The following is a 26,406-nucleotide window of genomic DNA, read 5'->3' on the forward strand; positions in this document are numbered from 1 at the left end:
TCCTGGATCGTCCAATATTTTATTTACAATCACTCGAATATCTCTCTCGAAATTGACAACTTTTCTTTCCGAGTTGTCTGTGCCTATTGTGACAAGAATACAACCTTTATTGTACAGTCTGCAAGTCATACTGCTCTGCAGCTTGCACTTTCAAGACAGTATTGCAAAACAAATCATGGTCAACAAAAAATTGTTTTAAGCCAGATCTGACTATTTTTCCCAGTTTCGTATCAGATTTACCTCACGAACGGCAACCGCCGGTAGCAACAGCGTGTAGTTTTAAAATTGCTCCCTTTTCGGGAGGAAGTTGCCATTATGGGCAACAGGCATTCATTCGTGGAAGAAAACGTGCAATGTTCTGCTTGTTCATGAACGGCAGAAAACTGCGGTCTTCATCCACATCTTCCACTATTTCACTCTAAACATCTTGACTGCTGGATCCAGCCCAACCTTCTTCCACCGTTCAGCACTCATTTGGCTAGACAAACCAAGCTCAATGGTCCGCTGGCATGGAAAGGAGTTTGTCGAGGACCTTCATTCCCTTTTCTTCGTACTCTTCTCGAGTCATCCAGAATTTGGGGTTGTCCTTCATAACTTCGGCCAAAACTGACCCTCCGATAAACACCATATCTTTGCGTCTTGGAGGATCTTCGATGCGTATCTTGAATTTCTGTTGGGAGTAAAGGAAGTCGCTTGTCACACGAGCATTTCATCGTCATGTACTCCTTAAGTTAATGGTTAGACAAGCTGCAGGATTTCCACTTCACAATGGTAGCCATTTCATTACAAATTCTTTAAGCAACGTTATGAGTAGGGCCTTGTGTTTTGATAGGGTTGAACCCGTTTAGTAGGCATAGTATTTATTTGTCCTGATAGATCTGTCACAACAAATAAGCCTGTCAGCTTCTATAGCTTCTTTTGGTTGTGCTGACAGAAGAAAGTGATTTTGTCAACACTTTCTATAGAATGCAAGGTGAATGTAGGAGGATTGAGATGTAATTCTGCTCCCAAGTATGTTACCAAATACTGATGAAAATTTGTCTGGTGATGCAACAGCTGTAAAATTGGGCCTCTATTTAGTCAAACGCATTTACAAGGACTGTAATGTGTGGTATGTGTTTGAACAATCACTGAAAATAGTAAATCTCTGCAGTGTTTTGTCAAGTCCTTTTGTGCTTATCCAATCTAGACAAAAAAAATAACAACAAAGATCAGGAATATCATTATAAGCAAGATCTGCTTAGTCATAGAACATATCCAGGAACATATTGACTGCCAGATGCTCTGAGGTTGACAGAGAGCTTTCCACAAAAATTATTTTGACAGATTTTCATAATGGCAGACACGTACCATCAAACTTTCAGTGTCTCCCTTGAGTACCCTTTCGAGGTACAGCTGTCTCGTTTCTCTCTCGAGACGACTGGGCAGCCCGGGGTACATGGTGGAGCCTCCAGAGAGGATGATGTGTCGATACAGCTTAGCTCGAACATCCATGTCCGCGCTCTGGATTGTCTGGAACAGTAGCTCGGCTACTCCGAGACCTTCCACGTTGATGAGGTGAGGCTGGAAGAGGGCTTCGGGTGCCTCGAAACGCTCACCTCCGAGTTTGATGACACGCCCATCTGGAAGCTGGCATTGGAAAAAGGAAAGATAACCAAAGTGCAGCTACAGACAAAAAAAGTTGAATCTCCACATAATGAATGTGAATTTAATGAAATCCTCTATTTAACGTATTATTTCCCTGCACCAACGCCAACGCATTTCTATAACGAAGTGTTTTGTTGTTAGACACGTTCTATTTAACGAAGCCCATAGGCAGCGAACACCCTCTTTGCACCGTCGCACATGCCTTCCCCCAATTGCGGGAGAGAGAGAATGAGTGCCCCCCAACAGGGGAGCGAAGGAGTAACGTCAACATGACAAAGCATTCTTATTGGTTATTGGCATCATCTTGTGCTCGTCACGTCAGAAAGTACGGTTCACACAAAACTTAATTTTTTTCGTACTCTTCTGAACGGCAAGTATAGCAATGACGTTTGTACCAATTGAAAATTGTGCAACATTCAATAATAAGCGTGCGTTCCGTGTTTTAATGCCAGTCTTATGACCGTGTAGCGTAGAATGGGGCACGCGGGTCTGCACTTGGGCCATTTTCTTCTGGACCTATTCGGTTTAACGAATTGAGGTAATTTTCAATTTCAACATATAGAGGTCATATTAATTATTATTACAGTCGGCACGCAAAATATAAATGCGGTCAGCGAACATTACATGCTTCCACAAATCTTGGAAAGAAACTGTAAAGCTTCATAAGCTCCGGCCTCAGCCTCCTAGCAAAAGTGCGCACGCCTTCCTGTCTCCGCCCTCCACCTCACATTGGAAGCCTGCCAGCAGCTGTGGTGAGGGTACAGAATCAACTTTTGAGAAGCAATGTTGCCAGAACTTGTGACAGATCGCAGATCCTGTGATGTCACAGTACTTCTGTAAACTCGAAAAGTAATTTTATGGTACTTCCATGTCACGAGAAACAACTACTAGACTTGGCACATACTGATGTCACCATTGGTATCTCGAGTATTGTGGGTTAGAGCCCCATAATTTTTGTGCGTGCGCGCGAACACAGCGAACGCAGATAACGGAACTTACCGTGTAAGACTCAACAAGGAATGTTGTCTCGAGCGCCAGTTTCTGTTCCTGCTCGACATTATAGCTAACGTAGCAGAGCTTCTCCTTGATCATCCGAACGGTCTCGAAGTCCGCAGAGTGGTTGAAGACGTAGCCTCTGAGAAGCAGCAACTGCGTGCGTGTTTAAGCGTATTGAAGTACCGCAATGAGCCACAATTCCTGCACGTGTGTATGGTCAAAGGCGTCACTAGGGGGTTGGGCGGGGGTGCGCTTTGCACCGGGTGGTGCGACATAAGGGGGCGATGTGCTGCACCAGTACCGCCTCCTCCTCTCTTTTTCTGTAGCGAGGTGACGCCAAAAACAACGTAAGAAGCCCTCGGCGAGCATGTGATTTTTTTCTGCACGCGTTATTGGTAACTGTTATTTATCGTGTATCGCCTCAGATGGAAAGGGGCGCATTATTGCAAGGGGGGCGGAGCTCCCGCACCGGATGACAAATACCCTAGTGACGCCACTGGGTATGGTTACAAGGGCATACCTTGATAAGGTACCGCGTAATGTCTCGTCCAGCAATGTCCAACCTACGTGTCAGATTTGTGAGGGCAAAACCTTCGTAGACTGGGCAGATGTGTGTGACCCCGTCCCCGGAATCTACAACTACGCCAGTGTAGAGACCTGCACAAAATAAAGTATGTCAGAACAAATTAAAGAGTTCACGAAGGTGCTCATGTGGGATAGTTCATACTTCAAGCACGGCTTAACGTCGTATTCATTAGAAGAGAAAATCGTTTCCAAGGAACAGTTACATGGTTTTGAGAAGAATAACTGGACTACTGCTTATTAAAGAGACAATGAAGGTATCCCCAAAACCTTTCTAAGCATATGTAACGCATTCCCTGCTGCTAGCACATCCACCATGCGGAGTATGGACCGAGCACCGGTTAGAATTACAGAGATATATAAACTAATCTTTAACAAATTGATAAGATGTTCACTAAAAACGACGTAAAAAAAAGGCTGCCAGCATGACAGACAAACTAGATGTGACATGAGAAGCAGGTGACCTTGCAGACTTGGTACAACCTTGGGGTGAGAAAATGATGCAAGTGATGCCAGGCCACTTCTAGGGGGGTGTCGGGCGGCTGCTTGACATTTTTTTTTGTGCGCCTGGGCTGCGCCCACATTGAATGCAACACAGCAAAAATCGGATATATTTCAGATAAAAGTACTCCTTGAGAGCCATTTTACACCGAGAACTCAGGTTTTTTGGAAATTTCTTCATGGTCCCAGTAAAGCTGGTTCTTTCCTTCCTCTCTATGTAATCCCCGTGGCTGGCCAGTTGTCGGTGATGATGACGGTTGAGTTGCAGGTACTCGACAGCAGACGATATTCAATAGTTGGTAACAGGTTTATTTACAGCAATAGATTTTACGTGGACAAAATTTACATCATATGGCAAAGTCACTCCGAGCCTCCGAGCAGGTCCGTTTGCTACGGAGTCCGCAGGACAAGTCCCTCTAATATCCCAACTCTCCCACTCTCCGGGTTGTTTTTCGTTCCCCAGATGTCCTCCTTTCGCGCTATTCAAACGAACATATAACAAAACAACACCCCTCGCACAATCGTTAGCTCGACTGACCGAACGTCTTCGGACTCAAAATTTATTACCTCTTCTCGTCGGCTACGGACATGTGCGAGGTGCGGCTCACAGAAACCCGATCCTTAGTGTCTTGGAGTCAGAATCTGGTGACTGCTTCCAGACCACGTGTGTGGGTGGAACAACGGTAAAACCTCACGGTGGCCGGTCGTTTTCCGCGAAGTGCGAGGAGCAGTAAACACAAAAATAATGAGCCATTCGGTCGCAGAGGAAGTTTCCACTTTACAGTCCCTTTAAGTAATAAAATGAGTATTGCAGTTACATCCTTAACTACTGTTTGGAATTATATGTATCTGAACCTTGCAGACATAATAAAAAAGATGGCTTACAACACTAAGAACTTGAATAAAGAAACAGAAAAGGCTTTACTTTTTGAAATGATGCCCCCTCTATTGCAATACCTCATACCAGTAATTTCCTTCTGCAGGCCTAAAAAAAAATCTTATCTCAGTAACAAACCTTCATCTTTGCCACCGGAGCTTTCGTAACATGACAGTTTGAAGTTGTATCCTCTACTCTGAGACAACAGGAGAGTACTACAGTCACCGAGGTATGCGTCCGTTGGCATACGGGGAAGCCAATTGACATGTTTTGTTAATGCAAATACCTTATGTGTTTGCTTTAAAAGCATGCAAATGTGCTCTAAGTATGCTGTCTCTGACAAGTGTTTTTGCAACATGGTCAGCATACAAGCAACAATTTCAAGCATGGAAGCACACAGTGTTGCGATAGGGGTCCTTAGATTTGTCGGCAGAGTTAACCTGCAGGAGTTGCCCTTAAGTATAGAATATTAGCCGTAATAATCACAAAGGCAACGGGAACACCAAACGGGTTAATATATGTTAGGATTGAATTACAATTACAGTCACAAGCAAGGTACCATGGGTAATCCTGGATGAAGCCAAACCGTTCTGAAAGCCGAGATGATAGAAACATGCAAACCTTGAGCATAGAGGGTGAGCACAGCCTGAATGGCGATGTATGCAGAGTCAAACTGGTACTTTTCGAACATGACTTCGATCATTTTCTGCCTGTTCTTGACGGGGTTCATGGGAGGTTCTGTGAGGAGGATTTTGCAATCTCTGGGGTTGATGTTCATCTTGTGATCCCCAAAGGTGTAGTCCCAAATGTGGCACATGTCTTCCCAGTTCCGCACAATGCCATTTTCCATGGGATACTCGACCTCCAACATAGAACGCAACTTCGAAGCTTCGTCACCAACCATTAGGTCCTGCATGCCGTGAGGTGTGTGAGAAAATTAATGCTACACATAAGTCTACAGTCGTTGTGATGGTGCAATGTCTACGCTTGCGTGCAACAAGGTGATACGTTGTAATGAAACGGGCGGCATTCCTTTTGTAGGCGAACATTATACAACGATCATGCGTACAATTCTAACTACAACACCCTGGAATATCAGAACGTAACGCGCACATACACATGTGAAAAAGCGGGAATGTATAATGCATAAAAAAAGGAACTTATCCTGCTCTGTTAAGTGTATGGGACGGGAAGGAAGGAACTTACGTATGTGTCTGCCGCAGAGCAATCCTTGCAGCAATAAAGTATGAAAAAACATCACTGAGTACCCCTGATATTCGTACATAGTAACATCCGACTCGACAACACGGCAGTTGACGGGTCAGCTCTATTGATATCCATACTTCCGTTTGAGTTACACTTCAACCACTCCCACGCAATTGTACTTTGACCTCTCGTACAGTTACACATTATATTCATCGAATAACCACTGTTGTGATACTACAACCACTCTTCCAGAGACAAATCAAGAGTGTAGAGCAAGCTCAAGTCACCACAGGGTCACATCGTTCAAGTATCGTTCCGGAGATAAGAAACGGAAGATGAACCGACTCACAATGATCGCCTCATAAAATATTTACCTTGACTTCGATGTCGCCGATTTTGTGCGCCGCTCGAAGAATAGGCCTTCCAACGAGTGATGGGAATCTGAAAGCTGGAAAATTTGAACCGGCGTACCCGCATTTGACGAACTGAAAATGTAAACACAGGACTTGTTTTGGGTAGGTAGATAACCGGTAACTGTCAAACGGAGACATATATCGAACCATCGGCCAATCCTCAACACCAGAAAGCAATTCTTACTCACCCCTGTTCCATTATCACATATAATTACTTTTCTTCCTTGACTATCCATACCGATTAAACAGGATTTATCAAAAACATAAATCGTACACAGAACAAGACACCCCCAACCACGGAAGGGCGTAAACTAATAGAGTGCTTCTGAAAATTGCCACAGCGGCGCCACCATTCATGCGATGACGAAGATGATGAGGCTTACTCATTCGCGCGTAGTGCGTTACTGGAATACATTATACTTGCAAAACGACACAGATGACTCGTCAGCTTTCTTATCGCAGCCGGATCACAAGAACAGTTTAATAATCCCACGTATGTTTTTTGACATCACTTCTATTTCGAAGTTGACATGATGAATAAACGCAAGAACGACACAGACGGACGGGACGGACAGACAGCCTGTCGTTCTTGCATTTGTTTACGTTACTAAACCGACACGCTCTCCATGTCCCTGCAAGTTGAAAGCTTTTTGTGCAAAAAAGCTGCTTCGCAAAAAGCACAAAACTTATTTCCTTTCTAGGAAAATATAACCCTGTTATTTATTAAAGAAAGCAAATACAAAAACCAACAGAATATTTTTTTTTACTAGTGCGTTCGATGTCCATTTTTGTGCGGTCACAACAGCAGATGCAACGCAGAAAGCGAGAACACAACGAGTTCATTGTGAGAAGTAAACACAACACGGTAGAAGTCGTCCAATTTCTTGTCCTTGAGTTTGTGCTACATGCAAGCACTCGGCACTGACAGAGTTTCTGCATGGAACAGCGTTTGGTCCCTCATTCTTTATTATTTCCGTGCGTTCACCTTAGTCCACAACTGTAGGTTCTGATTCCTTCAAGGCGACTGCACTACTCTTCCCTCAGGACTTCTTTTGTGTGCAATTGCCTTGTCTTTGTTCTAGGGAGCACAGCACTAAAAAGATTCTGAGATACACAGACATAGAGCTCATACAAACTGTAGTACAAACGTACAAATTTATTTATGAAAGCAACTCAAACAGATTTTGTCAGAATAGTGAACAGAATTGATTAGTTTTCTTTTTTTCTTTTTTCCCTGCAGATGAACAGGCCATGCTCAGTATTAGTGCCACGATGGCTTTGTAGTGCGAATTGTTTCAAAATGACCAGTACCATATCACTGTGACAATCAATATAAAAATTGACAATATTTCCCAATTAATGGTGGATTTTCAGTATTGTGGGACCAAACATTTTCCTCCTGCGAACTTTAGGCATGGTGCAATAATGATAGAATTGTTGTATATTTTTTTAGAAGCCTCTTACGGGAACTACAGTGCATTTGTACATGCACTTTGGTTTCATAGTTTTTGCAATTTTGAATATAGCATTGCAATACATGTTACATACCTCATTTGCTGTGCCTTGCCTTTGGTGATATAGTGTAAAATTTTAATAGTGTGTAAAAGTTAATAGTGTGGTGATAGTGTGTAAAATTTATTACAACTAATTACGGGAGAGAATTAAGGTTTATTTACATGTTACAGGGGTCGACGTTTCGGCGACAGCGTCGCCTTCCACAGGACTAAAGTGGATTGTAGTGGGTCATCGCTTATAGAAGGGCGGGAAGAGTTACGAGAGAGGAGGAATCCGCACGTGGAACGGGTGCACGTGCACGTGCATCCGCACGTGCACGTGGAACCTCAGTAAAGCCGAAGAAAATAGCCTCTCTGAATTAAAACAACGTAACGACATTGTCATCAAAAGAGCCGACAAAGGAGGAGCAATAGTAGTTATGGACAAAGAATTTTACCTCACAGAAGGCATTCGACAACTTAGCTGCGAAACATTCTACAGAACCATGGATAGCGACCCCACCGTTGATATTCACAGCAAAATTACTAAAACACTAAGGAAACTTAAATCAGAAAAGAAAATTGATGACACCCTGCTCGAATACCTTTCCCCACGGGACCCGAAACCCGGTAGGTTTTACATGCTTCCAAAAATTCATAAACCCGGAAATCCCGGACGCCCCATAATATCATCCAATGGCACAGCAACGGAAAAGATTTCCACCTTCGTCGATTTCCTCCTAAAGGATATCCCTCCCAAATTACCATCGTACATCAAGGATACTAACCACTTCCTTCAAATAATTTCCGATACCGAGGTCCCCGCGGCTTGTCTGTTAGTTACATTGGACGTCACCTCGCTGTACACTAACATTCCACATGATGATGGCACCCGTGCAGTAATAGACGTTTTTAACAAATTGTCCGATAACCCGCTTCACTCAGCTCTCCTAGAAACTCTGATCTCGCTGATACTTACGTGCAACAATTTTGAATTCGACAACAAGCATTATCTCCAAATTAGTGGTACAGCTATGGGAACGAAAATGGCCCCCAACTATGCTAATATGTTCATGGGCTATCTTGAAGAACGCTTCCTAGAAACATGTTTGCTCAAACCCCTTGTCTACAAACGCTACCTCGATGACGTATTCATGTTGTGGCCCCATTCTGAGGAAAGCCTTTTGTCGTTCATAGATAATTTTAATAACGTCCACCCGACTATAAAATTTACCCACACTTATTCTAAAGAAGCCATAAACTTTCTGGACGTTCATGTTAAGATTTGTAACAACTCCATAGAAACAAACTTGTACCGTAAACCAACAGACTCCCAGCAGTACCTGTCATTCAACAGTTGTCATCCGCGACATACTAAATTAGCCATCCCTTACAGTCAGGCCATACGCTACAGAAGAATATGCTCCCGCGATGACGAACTAGATGCTAACCTTGACAGCCTTGATGAAACTTTAGTTAATCGACAATTCCCGCCAGACCTAGTGAAAAATGCACTCAGTAAAGCCCGCCATACGAACCGCACGGATCTCCTGAAAAAATCAAAGCAACCTAAAGATGAAGAATGTGTTAACCTCACTCTAACCTTTAATGGTAATATCCCTGACCTTAAAAATATCTTACAACGGCACCAGCCCCTTCTATCCCAGTCGGAACGTCTGAAGGAAATATTCCCTACACCGCCCCGTATAACATATCGTCGTGCGCAGAACATTCAGGATCACTTGGTACACGCTAAGATTAACAAACCGGAACATACAGCAAAAGGCTGCCACCCTTGCATGGGACGTAGATGTCAAATTTGTAACCTGATGCAGACCGCGGATACAGTTCACAGTACAAATTGTAATTTCCATATAAAGATAAGTGGCGACCACGACTGCAACTCCTCTAACGTCGTATATTTATTACAGTGCAATTTTTGTAATGCACAGTACATTGGCCAAACTACAACAAGTTTCAGAATTCGATTCAACAATCATAGATCAGATGTGACAAAGAAACCAAATCTCCCGGTCTCCCGCCACTTTCGCGAACCCGGCCATTCCTTCAGTGACATAACTGTATTCATTTTACAGTCAAGTTTCACATCCAACCGTAGCAGACAACAACGTGAGTCTTATTTAATCCATAAATTCCAATGCACAATAAACGAAGACCCGGGCATATTGTCCACAGTCCGCAGCCTCAGCTCATGATCAGGTTTGAGCACATCGACCCACTTCCGTTCTTTCTGCCGCCTCTTCCTTTTATCTTTACAGATCCCCACTCCCCAGTGACGACCAAGGACAAAGCTCCTGGAAAAACCCCCCAAGACCAGCACCCGTTCCACGTGCGGATTCCTCCTCTCTCGTAACTCTTCCCGCCCTTCTATAAGCGATGACCCACTACAATCCACTTTAGTCCTGTGGAAGGCGACGCTGTCGTCGAAACGTCGACCCCTGTAACATGTAAATAAACCTTAATTCTCTCCCGTAATTAGTTGTAATAATTTTTTTAAACTCTCCCTCAAGGCTTCTGAATCCCTTCTTTACCTTTTCTGTACTTATATACTTACGTGTCCATCCGTACCCCCTGAATCATCAGCATATATATATATATATATGTATATATTTTAACTACCATAGTGCTTTTGAAGGGAGTTCATTTTTTTTTATATAGAATACACCTGTATCAACACGCACGACGAAACACTGTGTGGTGCTAAGCGGTGTCAAAGATCCATTACAGATTTTTAGGAATACGCTGCTGTCTTTATGTGTTTCATCCGCATGTGTAGAAGGGTTGACGGACAAAAACCTATGCATTTATATGAGGGAAAGGGATAGTTAGCATTTGATGTCGGCTGCCGGCCCCTTTCCCTATGAGAAGGTACCGATTACCTTGTAAGTCACAGAAAGCCACGGTTCTGTGTGGAGATACTTTCCCCGGTTGACTGCCTGATTCGTTGACACCTTCTCAAAGTCCACGAAGTTGGTAAGTTGGGACTCCAGCTAGTGAGGGTAAACACAAGTATGTGCAAGCAGACCTACGCTCATAAGGGTGCATCTATATATATTTCGAAAAGGGGTCGTCTGTCCCCTAAGTCAAGATTATTTACCCGGAGGAAGGAAAGAGTTGACGTGGAATGAAAAGGGCTGTACTGGATGGATAGCAGGAAAAGAAACCTAACAATGACAATGAATTTCGCATATTTATCTGTGTATAAACGCCACCAGTGTACACCTCGTGCATGAAAAAAAAAAAAAGACTACCCAACAGCAAACCATTCACCAGAAAGAAAGGTTATCGGTCCTGCCCGGTTAGGAAAGGTTATCCCCGTCGCAGCGGGCCTAAAACCGAAACCGAAACTATAAAAACTCTAGCCAGCAAGACTGGGCAGCAGTCAATCCGCTAAGCCAAGCCAAGCAGAGATCTGACGGACAATCGATATGCTTTTCAATTTTACAATTGTCTCATTTAATTCTAGAACGTTTACGTCTAGATTCCGCCTGTTACGTACCTCGAGATAGCTGCCTTAATTCTAAATAAATTATGCGAATCTCATCCAACTTTGTGGCACTGCTTCGTGGAATGGTGGAATCCTATGGCGCCACCAAAACAGCCCATTTGGCGAGTTGCGCACAGTCGGCGCTGGTCGTGGCGCACGGAGCGGAGCATTATGGACTGTAAAGTGGAACTGGGTTTCTGGAATATTAATTAGAGTAACTATTATGAGCAACGTGCAATAGTTGGTTCTGACGTGACGTTTTTCCATGGTGTCCGTCCAATAAGCAGAGTGAACAGACGCCGGAACTCTTGATGGCTGCATGCTACTTCGTTTGTTTTAAAACCATCAACTTACATACTGATTCATAACACATCGAAATCTGTGGTCCCTCTGGACCTGAAGAGCTGAAGATGCAAATGTTATATGAATATGGTTCGTACAGAGTGTCGTTGTTTGGAGCCACAGAAAGAGAAGTATGAACGCATGCCAATGTTCCTTAATTCCAGCAAAATCCTCGGTCCACTGTCCAGGCCTCTACTGCGGCAGAATCCGTTTCCAAAATGGTTCTGAAAGCGATTGCGGGGTAAGCGTCCAGCAGACGTTCTCCTTAGGTTATTTCACTGGTGTGTGCCTTACCCACTTCAGTTTGGCCGTCCTTGTTGCAGGCTTGTCCTCGAGGCTTCCGTTCAGCAGTTGGTAAAATATGCGAGATATGCGTTGACTTGCCTCAGTTTTACGACTGGTTGTACCTCGGCTTTATGGCACTTCTCATTCTAGTCTCAGAATGGTACATCATCGACAAGACATTAAAAAGACGAAGGTACGCCCAGGTTGTGTGCTGGAACAGCAGAAGTGTGTGCTTATGTGCGACCGCCTTTCACAGTTTCACCACCGAAGTACTGGTTCTACATGCGAGTGCTCTAGTTGAGAATATCATGGCCATTGTCAGCACGTTGCTGGTAACACCTCCAGTCGGTGAACTTCTAGTGCACACCTGTAGGGTGCGTCAGCTGTCGGATTGGTACACACTCTTGCACAACCCTACGCCGGGCTACAAGCATACGCTGCGGTGTACGCAGGAGGCTGTGTATCCCTTGTGAGTTTGCATTCGCAGACATCATCTCTGTTTGGAGGATCACACTATGGTGTCATATATTTTTTAAGTGCCTAGGACTTAATTTTCTTTTGACACCGTGCAGGTATTCAATGGTGTTCATCTACTACGGCTTCTGCCTGGTATCCTTGCTGCTGCTGCGGCCGGTACTTGTATTCCGGGTGTTCACGGGACAGGCCAAAAAATCTATATTCCTCACGATGTACATAATTCCTGCCATGGCTCTCATTCATGCCACCATGGCAGGATTACTCTGTAAGTATATGACAAGTCCAGAGTGTGAACTCAGTGTTTCCATAAATTTAAGTTGTAAAAGGTGCAAGGCTCCTCCAAATGTTTTACATGAAAGAAAAGTACGTGAGTTGCAGAATGAAAAATGTGTTTGGGGTCACTTTCATCCTCAGATTACTCATTCCCGTACATCACCATCATCCTCTCTGTGATATCGATGGCCACACATTTTGCATTCCGGCTAGATCAGGTACTGCACTTTCTTCTGTGCTTGTTTCCAGCACATCACATAGGCCTTATAGAGTTATGTGAAACGTTTTACATCCACGCAGTCCATGTGTGCGCTTCTGGTGCACACGGTCAAGGAAGCACGCAATCTTACGATCCTGTTGGGCCACTGGTTTCTACATGCCTACGGGATTGTGGCCATCACACAGCTCCAGGAACCAGTGCTGCATTCGGCTCTTCTTGGCGTAGTGCCATTTCCAGCACTCTTCTACGTTCTGACATCAAAGTTTACGGATCCAAGCAAACTGCATGCGGAATGAATCCTTTTGTGTTTGTGTGTGTCATGAACTGCTGGTACAGTTTGAAATATTTGTCCACACAGAATGAATGATGTAATAAAGTGATTGTGTTATCTGTGGCTCCAGGGAACAGATGTCGGGAATGGGTGGCAGGGGGCGACTGAGCTTTAACGAAAAAAACTTTTAATCGGACAAAACTATATCAATGTTCCCTGCAAGAAGCATTCCTTTCTAGCCTACTGCCAGAAGTGCAATTCTCGGAGAAACAATGTGCATGTTCAACAACTGCCATATTTCTGTTCAAATTTGTTTTAAACCCCATATCCCCAGCACCTTTGTACGATCTTGCACATTTCCTACTTTTTTTTTTTTTTTTCGTTTTCAGTAGAATTCTGCACGTTAGATATATTTTTCGTTTGGCGTGTCCTAAAATGTGCAAAGAACAGTCTAACACATAAAAAGGAACACGGCAAAACAAAAACAAAACTTCACTTGCGATTTTTCACCAATAGGTAGCGTGCTGTGCTGAAGGGAAAAATCGAGACAAACCAAAGAAAAATGGTGACTTCACTTTTCTGTTTACCGAAGCATGGATATCAAATATGATATCGTGAACACAGTTCCAGGTTCTTAATCAGCAGTTATTTTATAGTCCCGTGTCATATCGTCAATGATTTTTTGTTCTGTGTGCCTGAAAAGTGACGTAAGTGTTCTGCACACACCCGAAAATGACGAGATCCATGAGCTTATACAGCGAGCTTTTAACGGTAGAATTCTTCCTAACAGATTATCATTTAAAATGAACGAACGCCCATTCCTACAACCTCTCGGTTAGTTGAGGCGTCATATATTATTCAGTGTTGGATGTTGTCATGACTGAGTCCATGTTGCGTTGTCCATTATGTGCCTCACCACTTTTGTTCGTGTTGTCTGTTTGCGGAAAGCCACGTAACTGCATGTTTCTGCTTTCCGATTTCCATTCGAGGGACATCAACTGAAGCGATGCCGGTGAACACAGCTTTGCCGGTTTTGCTTTGCCCACCGACGCACATATGTTAGCACCTCTTCGTGAAATCACGGTTTCGTTCTGCACTTCAAAAGAGCACGCAATGTTAGATTGCTACCCCTGAGAAATGTCGTCTGTTACACGGTAGAGGTAAAATGTGCGCGAAAAACTGGGTCAATGAATTTCATCTCCACCACCACTGCACGCGGAAAGGACTGTTATTGGTGATGTAATGTAGTGCTCGTGTTTGCTAAGCTGGACGGCTGCTGCTGGACGGTCAGTGGTGCTGGAGCTCAGGTAACAGTGCCATCATAACGAAAAAAACCCATTGTGTATTGTGTTTGTGAAGAGATAGCGATGTGGTATATTCGTGACTTAGCATGAGTCTCTGATTCTGATTGTAGCTGTGCGTTTGTAACGGTGATCCTTTCGGTCTGTACTGACAGGGGTGTTGGTAAAATACGCTTTTGTTTGTAATCATTCCCCTGGTGTTTTTTCGCCGTACCGCTTCGTGAAGTTTTAATTGTACTGAGTTTCACATAACATAACCACCAACAGCTCTGTAATGAATTAAGTGTTGCCGATACAAAACGACGTCGACCGCTCCCGCTGGCGACTTGGCAGGGTCCCAGCTCCCAGAAATAACCACATCCCTGACTTTCATTTCGCCTTTTCATTTTCCTTCCTTTTCTATTTGTTTGGAACAGTACCATCTGATGGCAGTGTCAGCGTTCAGTGGCATTCGGACGGACACTCCAGGCCTCCGTTGCTGCACAGGCCAACGTGCTCCCCTCCAGGTTACACAGGTGCACTCATTGCAGATGCTCGTTACGATGCATAGCCATGGAGATTCTTCAACTTTTTTTCTCTCTCTCTTAGCAAGTAAAACATAATTTTTAAGCATTTATGTTTGTATCTACTGCGCAGAATGAGCAAGTCAGATGTTTAACACGTGTCTCTCACGCATTATTCTTATCACTCACGTTTCATATTGGCCATCATATCAACAGTTACCTTTGCTAGCCAATAATGAGGATATCTTGAAAGCCACAGCAAATTTCGAGACATTCGTATGTCGCTATGTTGTTGTACGTTCATTTGCTGCTTTCATATGCAGCAGCGCGGCATTTATAACAGTGTCGGCGTCTACAGAAGGGGTGTGTGGGAAGCGTGCCAAGATTTGTTGTCCCGTGCACATTGCCCTCACGTGCAGTCATGTTCCTGTGCAGGCACTCTGCCACCGTGGTCAAACACCATGTGGCCAACATTTTGGCGCCTGATTCCTCGACCTGGATCTACATTTCCGCATGCTGTGCTTCCTTGGGGTGTCCCCAACACAAGATTTTTTACTCCCCCATTTCAGCATTGGCATTGTCCAGGTATTTCGAACAGAACAAAAAAAAAAGAAGTCAATAGCTCCATCAGAACAGGGAGATCATATTTAAGGGGGATTGTATGCTGCATTACAGGCCAAGCAATGCTGCGTACGCCTAGTGGAAGTGACACCAACAGTGATTCTACCTCCTTTGAAAACATGGACACCGCCAGTCCTCGAAGTGTTGGCCAGGCAAAAAAGCGCACAGACAGGGTGCTGACCCCAGTCGAGACTGGAACGAAGCAGAAACGGATTGGTTCCACTGAGAGCTTCTCGTGTGAACAGCACGGCCATTCGGGCTTTCATCAGCAAGACAGGCATCGCAGCCGCGAGAGATACGCAAGTGAGGGCTTTGTTTGCTCAGTGTGTTTGTTGCATGATTGTCATATCATTAGTCATGTTGTGTCACAAACTGGTCCACACAAAGCAAATTTAATGGCCAATTCGGTATGGAAACAAACAGAACAAGCAAGGTATCACAGCATGCAGGTCTGAAGCAAAAGCCTAAGTCTGGGCAGGTAGGTTGAGTCTGGGCAATCAGGTAGGGATTCACCGAAACTTCGAACAGGGAATGTTCTTCTACCAGCAGACGAACAGTCCCTGTTCGAAGCAACAGTGGCTCCCGTCGCGATGCTTCTGCCTTCCTATGGTCACTGGATTTTCCACTTTTGAGTGCGAGTTGCTTTTTGTAACTGTGACATTGCAAAATGCTGGTCATGCTACCAGGGCATGGCAATACTGCTTGAGTACCCCTGTTGTAAGCACCAGTGTTGTACAAGGGCACTCTGCCCACACAAGGCATGTCCGTTTCTGTCGCAACATTTCTCACAGGCGAAATTCGGCAGAAAGTGCGCCGATACCGGCAGTGGGAGTACACCAAGCTTGGGAGACTGAACGCAAGCTCTGCCGCTGCACGTCGAGACAAGGATGTCAGCTTCTCCCTCATGTCCTACAACATTCTGGCTCAGGGTCTCCTTGTTGACAACGCTTTCCTCTACAGCCACTGCAGCAGTGAAGTCCTCCAGTGGGAACATCGCCGGAGGAACTTGCTCCAAGAAATAACCAACGCTGATGCTGACGTGAGGCTTTTGGCATAATAATGTGTGAAGTGAACCACACTGCCATGTGTAGCCCAGACTGTATATGTTTCTGATCGTTTGTAACATGAAAGAATGTCTCAGCGACAGTCATTAATGAAAAATTGTTAGTTAGTGCTGTGTGTATCGTACTACAAAAATCACAAAAGGACAGCTTAGCAATTAATCAATTAGCGAAGCATATTAATCGTAATACAGCGTTGATAGTTTGAAAAATATGAATTCGGCAGTCCTTCGACATTTCGATCACGTTGCAAAATAGAATATAACACTACCTCACTTTGCAAACTGATCACCACTTGCCTAGAACTTTATTATTTTTTTTTTGCAAATGTTGTCATGTAGAAGTAGAACAAAACATAAAATGAAATCTTACCCCATGTATTTTGAAGATGTCTGTTGCACAAAATCTTACGTTACTTCTTTCTTTCTTCTTTTTTTTTGTATGTATATGTTCACATCACTGCATGCAGGTGACGTGAACTACGTACAGAAAATTACTTGCTGCACGTGTTACTGGTGTTTTCAATGCAAATGATGCATTGGATGCAAGAATTGTATGCAAGCGCCCGATTCGTTGCAGATCGTGTGCCTGCAAGAAGTGCAGGATGACCACTTCGCTGAAGTGTTCAAGCCGGAACTGGAGAAGCAAGGTAAAATTCCGCTAATGAGCCTGAGAAGAGCTACAACAGTTGAAATCTTGTAATTCGATTTCCCTTTTATTTCGCTGTCAAGAACTTATCATTCCACGCAGTGATAAGGGCTGACGATAAAATATCGCATCTTGGGTGAAGCAAAGAAGCATTATTACATTGCAGAATTCACTCCATTGAGGTTTAACTGAATAACACTATGTGACGGAAGAAAAAAAAACGTTGTAATGGCTTTTCAAATGTTGTATGCCTTCTCTCTCTTTGATTAAGTTATCTATTTTGTGCTACAGGATACAGCTGCATCTACAAGTGTCGCACTGGGGACAAACACGACGGCTGCGGCATCTTCTTCCGCAACTCCGTGTTTGAACTGGACCGGTTCGAGACTGTCGAATTTGCCCGGTCGGGAGTGAGTGTGCTCGATCGGGACAACGTTGGCATCATCGCACTTCTAAAGCCCAAAAAAGCTAGCCAATCCAGTCAGGACCTTCGCCTGTGCGTATCCACGACTCATCTTCTCTTCAACCCACGGCGCGGAGACATCAAGCTCGCCCAGCTGTGCCTGCTCCTTGCGGAAATCGACAGGATTGCATTCCGCGGAATGGATTCTCAAAACCGTCCGTTGTACTCCCCCATTATTCTCTGTGGTGACATGAACAGTGAACCGCACTCACCGTTGTACAGTTTTGTTACCCAGGGTACTTTACAGTACGCTGGACTGCTCTCGGGCGACATTTCGGGACAGGGTGAAGGCGCAAATCGCGGAAGGACAATTCCGTTGCACGAATGTCTGCGGGAGTTAGATATAACAGATAGATCGCAGTACAGGAGCCTGACGGCATCACGCAGTAAAGTCTCCGCGGAAGCTGAGATGAAGGATGTCGAGAAAACAAAAGTTTTGAAAGACGACTGCAGGGTTGTCAACAAGGCGGATGGTGAAGGGCCCGCGGATCCTCCGGAGGCAGAACGACTCAACGGAAAAGTGGAGCAAGGGAGCGCAGAAATTGGACTTCACCAAAAGGATGCAGGGAACCACGGTAACGATGAAGGCTCTGGATTAGTTCATCACGAGTTAAATTTTGTTTCTGCATACCGACACGTGAAACGGGGTTCTACTCCCGAGGTGACTACCCACCACCAGAGGGCCAGCTGTACGGTCGATTACATATTCTACTCCGTGCTGAAGAAGAATACGGAAAGACGAGACAATCGTGTGGTGCAGACGAACATTTCAGAGGGTCCGTTGAAGCTTCTGGGCACGTACGGGTTGATGTCTGAGAAGGAACTGGAGAGTGTACATGGCTTACCAAACGAAGTTCAATCCTCAGATCATTTGGCACTCATTGCACGATTCATGCTTCGACTGCCGAGATAGCGTACGTGAAGTTGGAGGGAAACTGTAAATATAGTTCTCTTTTACTTGCCAGTGTTCCCTGTACACCTGCGAAAAGGAATGTACAAAATATACACAACAAATGGAGGCAAATAATTTTAATATTCTCTACCATGTGTTTGGTGTCACTGTGTGTTCCAGGAAAGAAAGAAACAGCTGCAGTTCCTTAAAGATGGTGTTCGCGAGGAATCCAGAATCATAAAGTCTATGTGGTATCCACTTGGAGGTGCCTTCCAAGACGAAAACACCAAAAAAGTTTCGCAAAATCTGTTGGTATTTTTTTTATAAAACATAAAAAAGAATGAATTCAAAACAAACAGCCAGCTTCCGGTTGAAACGGCCCTTCCCTGCTTCCTCTCTTCCTGTGATCTAATTGGCATTGCCAGCGAAATTCCCAATCTGTCATCTGATGGTGTCGCCAGGCTGGTTGCAATTCGATACCACTGAAAGCATGAACGCAGATGTTCTAGTGGCTGTCCGGCAGCGTATTGCGAGTCATTTTATGTGGATAGCCTGCCTTCATAACCGACTCCAGCGACGTCAGTCGGTACACTGTTGCCTGAATTCAGCCGGCAGTGCGCATTCGGCTGTAAAATCCAATTAGAGTCATTTTCTAATATCTCCGACTGTTTCAAAATGAAATATTCTGGTTACATGTATTTCAGGTACCTACTATTCTGATCGCACCTTCAGTTCAGCTGTGTGTTTTGTCCGGGCACCACCTTTAAACATTGGGGAGGAAAACTTGTAAATAACACAACGCTTTGCAATAACTATAGTCGTGAGAATATTTTGCTGGGAGTTCATTAATTTTTATTTATATGAACACTGCCTCGACACCTTGCCCCTGCCTGCGCCACTGGGTAGACTGGGTAGTACTACTTTGCATGTTCCCCGTCCAGCCCTACAAGTTTCCGGACTCGTTGCAGTTTGACCCGTTACATTGACTCCCTGGTACAGGCAACTAGTAACTACTAGCGTTCCTCCACTCTCTAGGAAGCCAATTTTTCTGAAGTGAAAAGTTTTGAGAAGTTGGAATAGCATTTGTACAGGATGTTTTTTTTTTTTTTTAACTTATCCATTACACATTTTTACAATAAAGCTATGAGAGCAGCATAGACGTCATTCTACAGCTATGAAGTACAGCAGTGGTGGTCGGGACCTTGGCCCCCGATCAAAGAATTCCAAGCCCTGCAGGCCTTCGTGCAGTTTCTTACAAACAGCAAGCTGGTGGATGTACTGTGATTTCACTGTGACAAACATTTGACATATCTGACATGCGACTGCTGTTGTCTTTTCATTTTTTTATTTATTTCATAACTGTAATTTTATTTACTTTACTGGATATTTGACCAACCGGGAGTAGCCAGTTCTCTCCACACATTCTCCATTTTATTTTCATTACTCCAAACCAATCGTTTTACAGCGTTACAGCTGGGAAACGGCGGAGGCGTGATCCAACTGTATGAAATATTCATTGCTGAATTTCGCTGCGTCAATGAACCGAAACCAAAACACTGCGCCCCAGGAGCGGATCACCTTCGCCGACGGAGGCTTATCTGGGCTGTATAGCAGTGCTAGTGCTAATGAAAGAGCTCGCAGCGCGTTTTCTTGCACAACTCTGGCATCTCCGAGTTACTCTAAGCCAGAGCCATTTGCCCTTTGCTTATGGCGGGCTACTTTGCTCCTTTGCTCTAAGCGGACGAAAAGTAGCTTGGGTAGCGGAAATGAGGTCATAACTCTGCGGCGAAAAATAGCCAGACAACACTGGTAACAACGTACCCTTCTCGGGCGCGTTTTTTTTTTTTTTTATTCAGCTCTGGCAACTCCCAGGTCCGAGGTACTCTAAATTGTCGATCCAGCAGATCAGCACTTACTCCAATCATCTCCATCGTCCCAGAGCACGTGGTCCTGTGACGTCGATGAGCGTTGTGCTCCCTGCGCTCCCGCCCGGGACCGATTTCGGTTTCGGCGTTTCGGCTCATATTTGTATATCAGAATTCGTCTACGGATATTTCAACGTGTGTCAACGTGTTCGTTTCGGCGTTTTGAAGAATAGAATGGCTTTCAACGAGGACTGTCTTCAGCTGTCTCACTTCTGACCGAATGCCGCTAATTAAAGGATTAATTAATTAGTTAGTCATCTTATAGTTGCATATACTTGTCGTCAACTGCAAAAATGACATCTATAAAAAATTTGTAAATCTAAAAAAAAACAAAAAAAAAAAAAAACGCCCTGCATATTTCTTCACCTTTCGGGTATATTTACCTGCTGGACTGTGTCTTTCCACCCCACCTTCTCCTGTCTGCAAGGTTACTTCAAGTAGAAATTAACAACTTCAAACACTGTAACATCTACCAGGGCGCGCAGTTTTTTTAGTCGAATGCAGTGAATTTGTAAGTCATTCCACCGCGGAAATAATTGAAGCCTTGGGGGAGAAAACTATAGAGCATAATGTAAAAAACCCCGAGACTAGGGAACACCCAGCCAGTTTTTCAAACCAAAGCCATAGCCATTCAAGCCAAAGCCATTTTTTCAAACTATAGAGGTTGTTCTTTTATTCGTTGCAGGTTTTTTTATACATAAGCTGTGAGAGCAGCAAAGATGTCATTTGTATGGGCTTGTTATGCGGCCGGCCGGACGTCGCGTCGGAAACGTCTGTAACTATTGGACGACTAATTAGCTAAACTGTTACTGTCTGCTGCTAAACTGTTGCTAATTGTAAATTGCTAAACTGTCCCTCTTGAACACCCTGAGAAGAGAACGTAATCCAAATTGCCAAATTTCGCTATGCGAATGACCGAAACCAGAACTATACACACAACTCCAGCGCAGAAACGACACGACGGCTACTCCAATCAGCTCCATCGCTGCAAAGCACTTGGCCCACCGCTCTTTCTGCGCTCGAGCGGTGCGCAGTTCTGGTTTCGGCTCATTTGCATAGCGAAATTCGAGAATCTATACATCAAGGTACGTTCGCTTCTCTGGTTGTTAATAGGGACGATGGACCTCAATAATTCTGCTGTCTCGCATTTCCTGGATGATTAATGAAATTAATTCAATTATTAGTCGTCTAGTAGTTGGATACGCTGCCCTACCAGGATGTCCGACTGGCCTATTACATGTCTACGGCAGTCTACTCCCATGTGTTTCTATGTCCTTTGACAAAATATTGCGTAATCTCAGCTAATTTTGGGTGGTGTTCCCAGATTTTGGGGGTGTTAGGAGGTGAGGGGGTCTGGTAAGTCATGCATTTGCCCGTCTCCGGTATTGGTATTGGTACACAAACACATCGAAACATAGCAGACGCCTCGATTCGATCCCTAAACAGGATCCCAAATTCCTCCTTTTTGAGTCAGGTGGGCTGGCTTCTGGAGGAGGCTCGGGCATAGCCTCTTGGAGTAATAAACAAAAAAGAAAGTCTAGAACGGGCGGAAGTACAAGTTCAGGAGGTGAAATGTAGATGGCGCAAGCAGCGAGATCGCAGCTGTGACTGAGCCGTTGCACATCGTGATGTACAGGTAGCAGCACTGCTTTATGGCAGAGTATCAATCACAGTAAATTACGGGAAAATTTAATTCCCTCTCCAAATAACCATAGGTTGCACGCGTCCAATACTTAAGCCCAAGTCCAAATGACGCACTGGATTGTTCATCCATTGCGCGGATGGCTGGGATTCTTAGCCATCACGAATCTCGGGACCGGGTTGCGGTGTCTTTGGGAAAATGGATTTCTGCAAAAGCGAATTTTTACGCAGGCTGATGGTACGTATGCAGAATCTCAATGGTAAAAATTCTGTATCTGTGGCGTCTATAGGAACTTACATGATATGCTGTAGCAGGAACATCGATATAACTGGTCTCTTACTGCTAGGATGCTTTACCGTAACCCACGTGTGTAATGTGGAGAAGTTATACTTTCGGAGCGAAAGAGCGAGCTTATCAGTATTTGTTTTGCACGGCAAATTTGTATTATTTGTTTTATTTTACCTCGCGTTTTGGTTATTGACTGTTCTCATACTACACTTTCCTTCAGGTGGCTGTGAAGAAATGGAAAGGATGTTCGGTTTTTGGTCGTTATTCAACGCTTTGCTGTTCCTCCACTGCAGCATATTTCTGCAAGAGATGGCGTATGTGCATTTGTATTCAATTTTTTGCACACAATTCCTAAGTAAAATTTAACACGATATCTTTTTTTTTTTTTTTTCAGCGTGTTCTCTATGACGGTCTGCTCTCTTGTTCTGTATTTGTGCTACTTTTTGAACGAATCCTACATTCACCATTCAATAACCAAAGGCGCTGCCGGCTTATTTCCCATTTTATTAAGCGGTGAGGATTGCCATTTTCTAATGAGCATTTTGTGATTGATCACCTTGTGGTTGCTTGCCTTCTACAGGACTCACTATCATCTGGTTGATTGTATCCTTCCGCTTCATCTGGTTGCCAGATACGATTGCGGAAGAAGATGAGAATGAATGCCTTGCTAAGCGCTTTCCTATGCAGCACACTAGAAGAAAGAAGACTCAGTAACTAAGGGTTTGTTTCTCGGTAGTTCATTGCGGCGTCTACGATGGCGGTTTCAGGCATTCCATCTCCGGGATATAGTCAGTCCAATTATCCAGTTATTGTTCATATGGCGAGGCGGTTCGGACGGTGTCCTGTCGTCTGCAACAAATTGTGCCTTCGCACTCTTGCTGTGCTCTCTTATCATTGTCACGGACGGACAGCGCAATATGTCTAATTCCTTTGCAATGAACCATATCATCACGAAATGTAGATATGCTGACGAGAGACCAAAATCATGTTCTGTTGTTTATTTTTATTTTTTATTTTTCGTGAATTTTCGCGATTTATGTTCCGTTGCCTCTTCCAGGAAGCGAACTTCCCGTGAAATTTTGGGGCCAGGCTTCGAGCACAGCGAATTCCATAATGAAAATGATTAAACCCCGAAACAAGGAATTCAGAGACGATTACAAACACATTCTCGAACACCAGTAACAGATTTATTCCCAGCCAAGATCTTTCAACAGCAGAAAGTTTGGCAGAGAGAGAGAGATATCGCTAACACAGTTCCCTCTATTCCTAATCTCCACAAATTCCACTAACACCAGTTAGCCTGCGTTTTGACTCTTATGCGCGTAATAATTTCACAGTGATTACAATGATTACTTGATGTTTGTTTAGTTTAGTTGAGATTTTCGTTTAACAAACATTGTGTCAACGAAACTCGATCTGATATGAACATTAAAAAAAGAAAAGGTCGAAAGGGGAAAACTAGCAAACAACATTGCATAAAATAAGCTGTAGGACACAAAATCCATGCTTATAAATTTAGCTCACCACTTATGGGCGTCGCTTGGTACACAGCAATTGATCACTTCTTTCCATTATTATTGCTATATTTACTGTTACTGGGCTTTTACTCTTCTGGATCACCCTGTGTGCAAGACTATAATAGGACTATGATAGAAACGAGAACGACAGAGGGACACACAGGGACGACGAATATTGTGTCGTCCGTGTGTGTCCTTGCGTCTGGTGGTTTTCGTTCCTATCAGTGGTCAACCAGCTAGCCTGCATTTTGTGTCTTTTCTATGAAAAATACAAGTTTTGTTGCCATAGTGCCTTACGGTATATCGCTGTCACTTTCGTTTCATTTTTCGATTGTCATTACAGAAAAAAATATTATAATAAAGGTTTGGTAAATACCGTGTACAAAAGCGTAATTTTTTTCGCTTCAGGGTTTGAGAGACGTTTCAGAGCTAAAATACGCTGTAACTTAAAAAAAGAAAGAAAAGAACTCTTAAAACGTAAATGTATTGCACCAATGTGCGTGATATTGCTCACTATGATCATAAAACAGTTTTGGCAGCGGTGGGATTCGAACCCACGCCCTTTCAGACTGGTGCCTAAAACCAGCGCCTTAGACCGCTCGGCCACGCTACCACGGAATAAAACAACTTCAAAACGCGAATCGGGTATATCAGATGATCGATGACGTCACGTTTTGTTCTTTTTCCATAATTAACGACTAACTACATTTCACCAATACAACGTTATCGGAAGTATCATTGCACTTTTGCAGCGAAAACTCTTGTTTTCCGCCTTTTACGACCAGTAAAACTCAGCTGGGCTCACAATAATTCCACGAAGCCGTTACGGAGCGGGAAGTTTAAAAATGGCGCCGCGGTCGTCTGCCAGGAGAAATTTGTGGGGGTTCTACTTAAATCGACTACACACTACGGTCAAGTCATAACAACTTTAAAGAAACTAATAATGACGACGACCTATGGAACGATCAACACAGGAAAAAATGAATTATTCTTATACCATCCGCGCTTGGAACTGTCGTCAGCAACCGATATACGGAGTTCGCGGCCCTATCAGTGCTTTTCAATAAAGTTTCACGAAGGGAGCAATTTTACCTTTCTTTTTTCCTTTCTCCAAACATTTCTTGACTTGATGCTGATGAGTGCAATGTAAACTTGAAAAATACTTTATTGAGACACAGGCAAGCTATTTATATAAATATTTAGCTATTTATATAAATTCATTTTGAGGGTTTTCATGATGCTTGCTCCAATCACCTTGGAAACGACTCTGATAGTCAGCGACACTCGATTATCCCGATGCAGAGTAGCGCCCTGCACGACACCCATGCAACAGTCAATGTTTTTGACATTTTCCCCGATTGTGTCACACTCTATGGAGTCAATGCCATGGAGGTAGTCCGTATAGAGATTGTCTTTTGTGATGAGAAGGCTTCTCCTTTGAAGAAGTAGAGATCCAATGAGTGTTCTTTCTGATTCCTGAGAATATACGACAGCAGCATTAGATGTCGCTAATAGAAAAATATTGCTGTTGTGTACCTCTGCAGACTGCTGGCCATTGTGCATTTCTGAGTTCTCAGGTTTCCTTGCACGGTAGAAATTAAGAACTGCATGGGAGTTCAAATTGACTGTAGTGACCACAGGGTAGTAGAGAGGCCCATCTTCATGTGGCTGTATATTCAACAATAAACGTTATAGCTATGAATTAGCTTAACATTACTTGAACTTTATGCAACAAACTAGTCAATTTAATGAATGCAAGTCGGATGAACACACCATGATACCTTCACCCGGTTTATATTCGTTCACCAAGACGTGGTTAGGAACATGAGTACCAAAAACGCCAAGCCTAGACACTTTTTTCGTGATGTCGACTAACCACTGCAAGACAAGGGAAGTGGTATAATGTTTGATGCAGCCCAAAAAGTAAAGTGAGCTTACTGGTGGGAGATGCTCAGGTATCATCCCTTTGGAATGTGGAATGCCACCTGAAGGGAAAGAGATAATAATTCTTGAACAACATGAACGAACGACAGACTACTGGGACTTATTGCTCCCTGTTGTGCCTCATATCTTGCACAGCATTACCCCAGTTCTGCAGTCGCCTGTGAGCAAGTTGTACCCATTTAGGCTTTGGGGCATCATACACTTTTTCAAAAAGGTACTGCTCTTCCTGCTCTGTTATGAAGTTTGGAATGTAGTAGGCAGTATCCGGCAGCTGGAACAGCAACTAATTTTAAAATATGCACAGTCCTTCGGCAACAGTAAGTCTGGAAAATATTCACGACTGAGCGCTTGCTAAAAACTCTTAATAATAATTATTTCATACGCCTTTTATATGGAAACTCGACAAGTTTTCGGCATCGACCTCTGTCGGCAACAACGCAGCGCTGGACGCTGCCATATTTGAATCCCAGCGTGCATCGCGAGTAACCACCGCACCCTTCGATTGGGTAA

General features: G+C 43.9%; 5 protein-coding genes and 1 non-coding gene across 10 annotated transcripts; 3 read left to right on the top strand and 3 right to left on the bottom strand.

Annotated features, from left to right (window-relative positions):
- Positions 1 to 6,546, bottom strand: LOC135397006 (actin-related protein 2-B-like). The gene is made up of 7 exons (XM_064628291.1): positions 6,411 to 6,546; positions 6,184 to 6,294; positions 5,225 to 5,513; positions 3,164 to 3,300; positions 2,647 to 2,796; positions 1,351 to 1,629; positions 1 to 670 (listed from the first exon to the last, which is right to left on the bottom strand). The coding sequence occupies exons 1-7, from the start codon at positions 6,456 to 6,458 to the stop codon at positions 494 to 496; spliced, it is 1,191 nt and encodes a 396-aa protein (XP_064484361.1). The 5' UTR covers positions 6,459 to 6,546; the 3' UTR covers positions 1 to 493.
- A 4,799-nt stretch (positions 6,547 to 11,345) lies between these two features.
- LOC135397008 (JNK1/MAPK8-associated membrane protein-like) lies at positions 11,346 to 13,208 on the top strand. Its single transcript, XM_064628297.1, has 7 exons — positions 11,346 to 11,655; positions 11,730 to 11,806; positions 11,889 to 12,043; positions 12,107 to 12,319; positions 12,423 to 12,592; positions 12,742 to 12,818; positions 12,901 to 13,208. Exons 1-7 carry the CDS (start codon positions 11,634 to 11,636, stop codon positions 13,114 to 13,116), a joined length of 930 nt encoding a protein of 309 aa, XP_064484367.1. The 5' UTR covers positions 11,346 to 11,633; the 3' UTR covers positions 13,117 to 13,208.
- A 363-nt stretch (positions 13,209 to 13,571) lies between these two features.
- On the top strand, positions 13,572 to 18,730 carry LOC135397007 (protein angel homolog 2-like). Of its 5 annotated transcripts, XM_064628292.1 has the most exons (8): positions 13,663 to 13,798; positions 13,882 to 13,925; positions 14,809 to 14,907; positions 15,331 to 15,480; positions 15,571 to 15,819; positions 16,308 to 16,555; positions 17,157 to 17,226; positions 17,517 to 18,730. In XM_064628292.1, exons 2-8 carry the CDS (start codon positions 13,895 to 13,897, stop codon positions 18,599 to 18,601), a joined length of 1,932 nt encoding a protein of 643 aa, XP_064484362.1. In that variant the 5' UTR covers positions 13,663 to 13,798; positions 13,882 to 13,894; the 3' UTR covers positions 18,602 to 18,730. The 5 variants fall into 5 exon arrangements, with proteins under 5 accessions (XP_064484365.1, XP_064484362.1, XP_064484363.1 ...); XM_064628295.1 differs by lacking the exons at positions 13,663 to 13,798; positions 13,882 to 13,925 and adding an exon at positions 13,572 to 13,656; XM_064628293.1 differs by lacking the exon at positions 13,882 to 13,925.
- A 3,419-nt stretch (positions 18,731 to 22,149) lies between these two features.
- LOC135398153 (uncharacterized) lies at positions 22,150 to 24,333 on the top strand. Its single transcript, XM_064629588.1, has 4 exons — positions 22,150 to 22,384; positions 22,656 to 22,749; positions 22,830 to 22,948; positions 23,016 to 24,333. The coding sequence occupies exons 1-4, from the start codon at positions 22,255 to 22,257 to the stop codon at positions 23,147 to 23,149; spliced, it is 477 nt and encodes a 158-aa protein (XP_064485658.1). The 5' UTR covers positions 22,150 to 22,254; the 3' UTR covers positions 23,150 to 24,333.
- A 152-nt stretch (positions 24,334 to 24,485) lies between these two features.
- Trnal-uag (transfer RNA leucine (anticodon UAG)) lies at positions 24,486 to 24,565 on the bottom strand. The gene has a single exon. It is a non-coding gene; the product is annotated as a tRNA-Leu (tRNA).
- Positions 24,566 to 25,099: 534 nt separating this feature from the next.
- Positions 25,100 to 26,399, bottom strand: LOC135397011 (alpha-ketoglutarate-dependent dioxygenase alkB homolog 6-like). The gene is made up of 6 exons (XM_064628299.1): positions 26,279 to 26,399; positions 26,038 to 26,167; positions 25,891 to 25,937; positions 25,726 to 25,830; positions 25,489 to 25,620; positions 25,100 to 25,428 (listed from the first exon to the last, which is right to left on the bottom strand). The coding sequence occupies exons 1-6, from the start codon at positions 26,351 to 26,353 to the stop codon at positions 25,156 to 25,158; spliced, it is 762 nt and encodes a 253-aa protein (XP_064484369.1). The 5' UTR covers positions 26,354 to 26,399; the 3' UTR covers positions 25,100 to 25,155.
- Positions 26,400 to 26,406: the final 7 nt, after the last annotated feature.

Source organism: Ornithodoros turicata, chromosome 6 (assembly GCF_037126465.1).
Source record: "Ornithodoros turicata isolate Travis chromosome 6, ASM3712646v1, whole genome shotgun sequence".
Taxonomy (NCBI): domain Eukaryota; kingdom Metazoa; phylum Arthropoda; class Arachnida; order Ixodida; family Argasidae; genus Ornithodoros; species Ornithodoros turicata.

Excerpts from the sequence above, each read along its gene's own strand:
- LOC135397006 (XM_064628291.1), bottom strand. The coding sequence starts at position 6,458 with ATGGATAGTCAAGGAAGAAAAGTAATTATATGTGATAATGGAACAGGG. Across the intron at positions 2,797-3,163 it reads TTACGCGGTACCTTATCAAG|TTGCTGCTTCTCAGAGGCTA; the intron begins GTATGCCCTTGT and ends ACACGCACGCAG. Across the intron at positions 671-1,350 it reads GAGACACTGAAAGTTTGATG|AAATTCAAGATACGCATCGA; the intron begins GTACGTGTCTGC and ends TACTCCCAACAG.
- LOC135397008 (XM_064628297.1), top strand. The coding sequence starts at position 11,634 with ATGCAAATGTTATATGAATATG. Across the intron at positions 12,593-12,741 it reads CACCATGGCAGGATTACTCT|ATTACTCATTCCCGTACATC; the intron begins GTAAGTATATGA and ends TTTCATCCTCAG. Across the intron at positions 12,819-12,900 it reads TTGCATTCCGGCTAGATCAG|TCCATGTGTGCGCTTCTGGT; the intron begins GTACTGCACTTT and ends ACATCCACGCAG.
- LOC135397007 (XM_064628292.1), top strand. The coding sequence starts at position 13,895 with ATGAACGAACGCCCATTCCTACAACCTCTCG. Across the intron at positions 15,820-16,307 it reads CAGCCGCGAGAGATACGCAA|GCGAAATTCGGCAGAAAGTG; the intron begins GTGAGGGCTTTG and ends CATTTCTCACAG. Across the intron at positions 16,556-17,156 it reads TAACCAACGCTGATGCTGAC|ATCGTGTGCCTGCAAGAAGT; the intron begins GTGAGGCTTTTG and ends GATTCGTTGCAG.
- LOC135398153 (XM_064629588.1), top strand. The coding sequence starts at position 22,255 with ATGACGCACTGGATTGTTCATCCATTGCGCGGATGGCTGGGATTCTTA. Across the intron at positions 22,750-22,829 it reads ATATTTCTGCAAGAGATGGC|CGTGTTCTCTATGACGGTCT; the intron begins GTATGTGCATTT and ends TTTTTTTTTCAG. Across the intron at positions 22,949-23,015 it reads ATTTCCCATTTTATTAAGCG|GACTCACTATCATCTGGTTG; the intron begins GTGAGGATTGCC and ends TGCCTTCTACAG.
- LOC135397011 (XM_064628299.1), bottom strand. The coding sequence starts at position 26,353 with ATGGCAGCGTCCAGCGCTGCGTTGTTGCCGACAGAGGTCGATGCCGAA. Across the intron at positions 26,168-26,278 it reads CGAGTTTCCATATAAAAGGC|CTGCCGGATACTGCCTACTA; the intron begins GTATGAAATAAT and ends TTGCTGTTCCAG. Across the intron at positions 25,831-25,890 it reads TACCTGAGCATCTCCCACCA|TGGTTAGTCGACATCACGAA; the intron begins GTAAGCTCACTT and ends CTTGTCTTGCAG.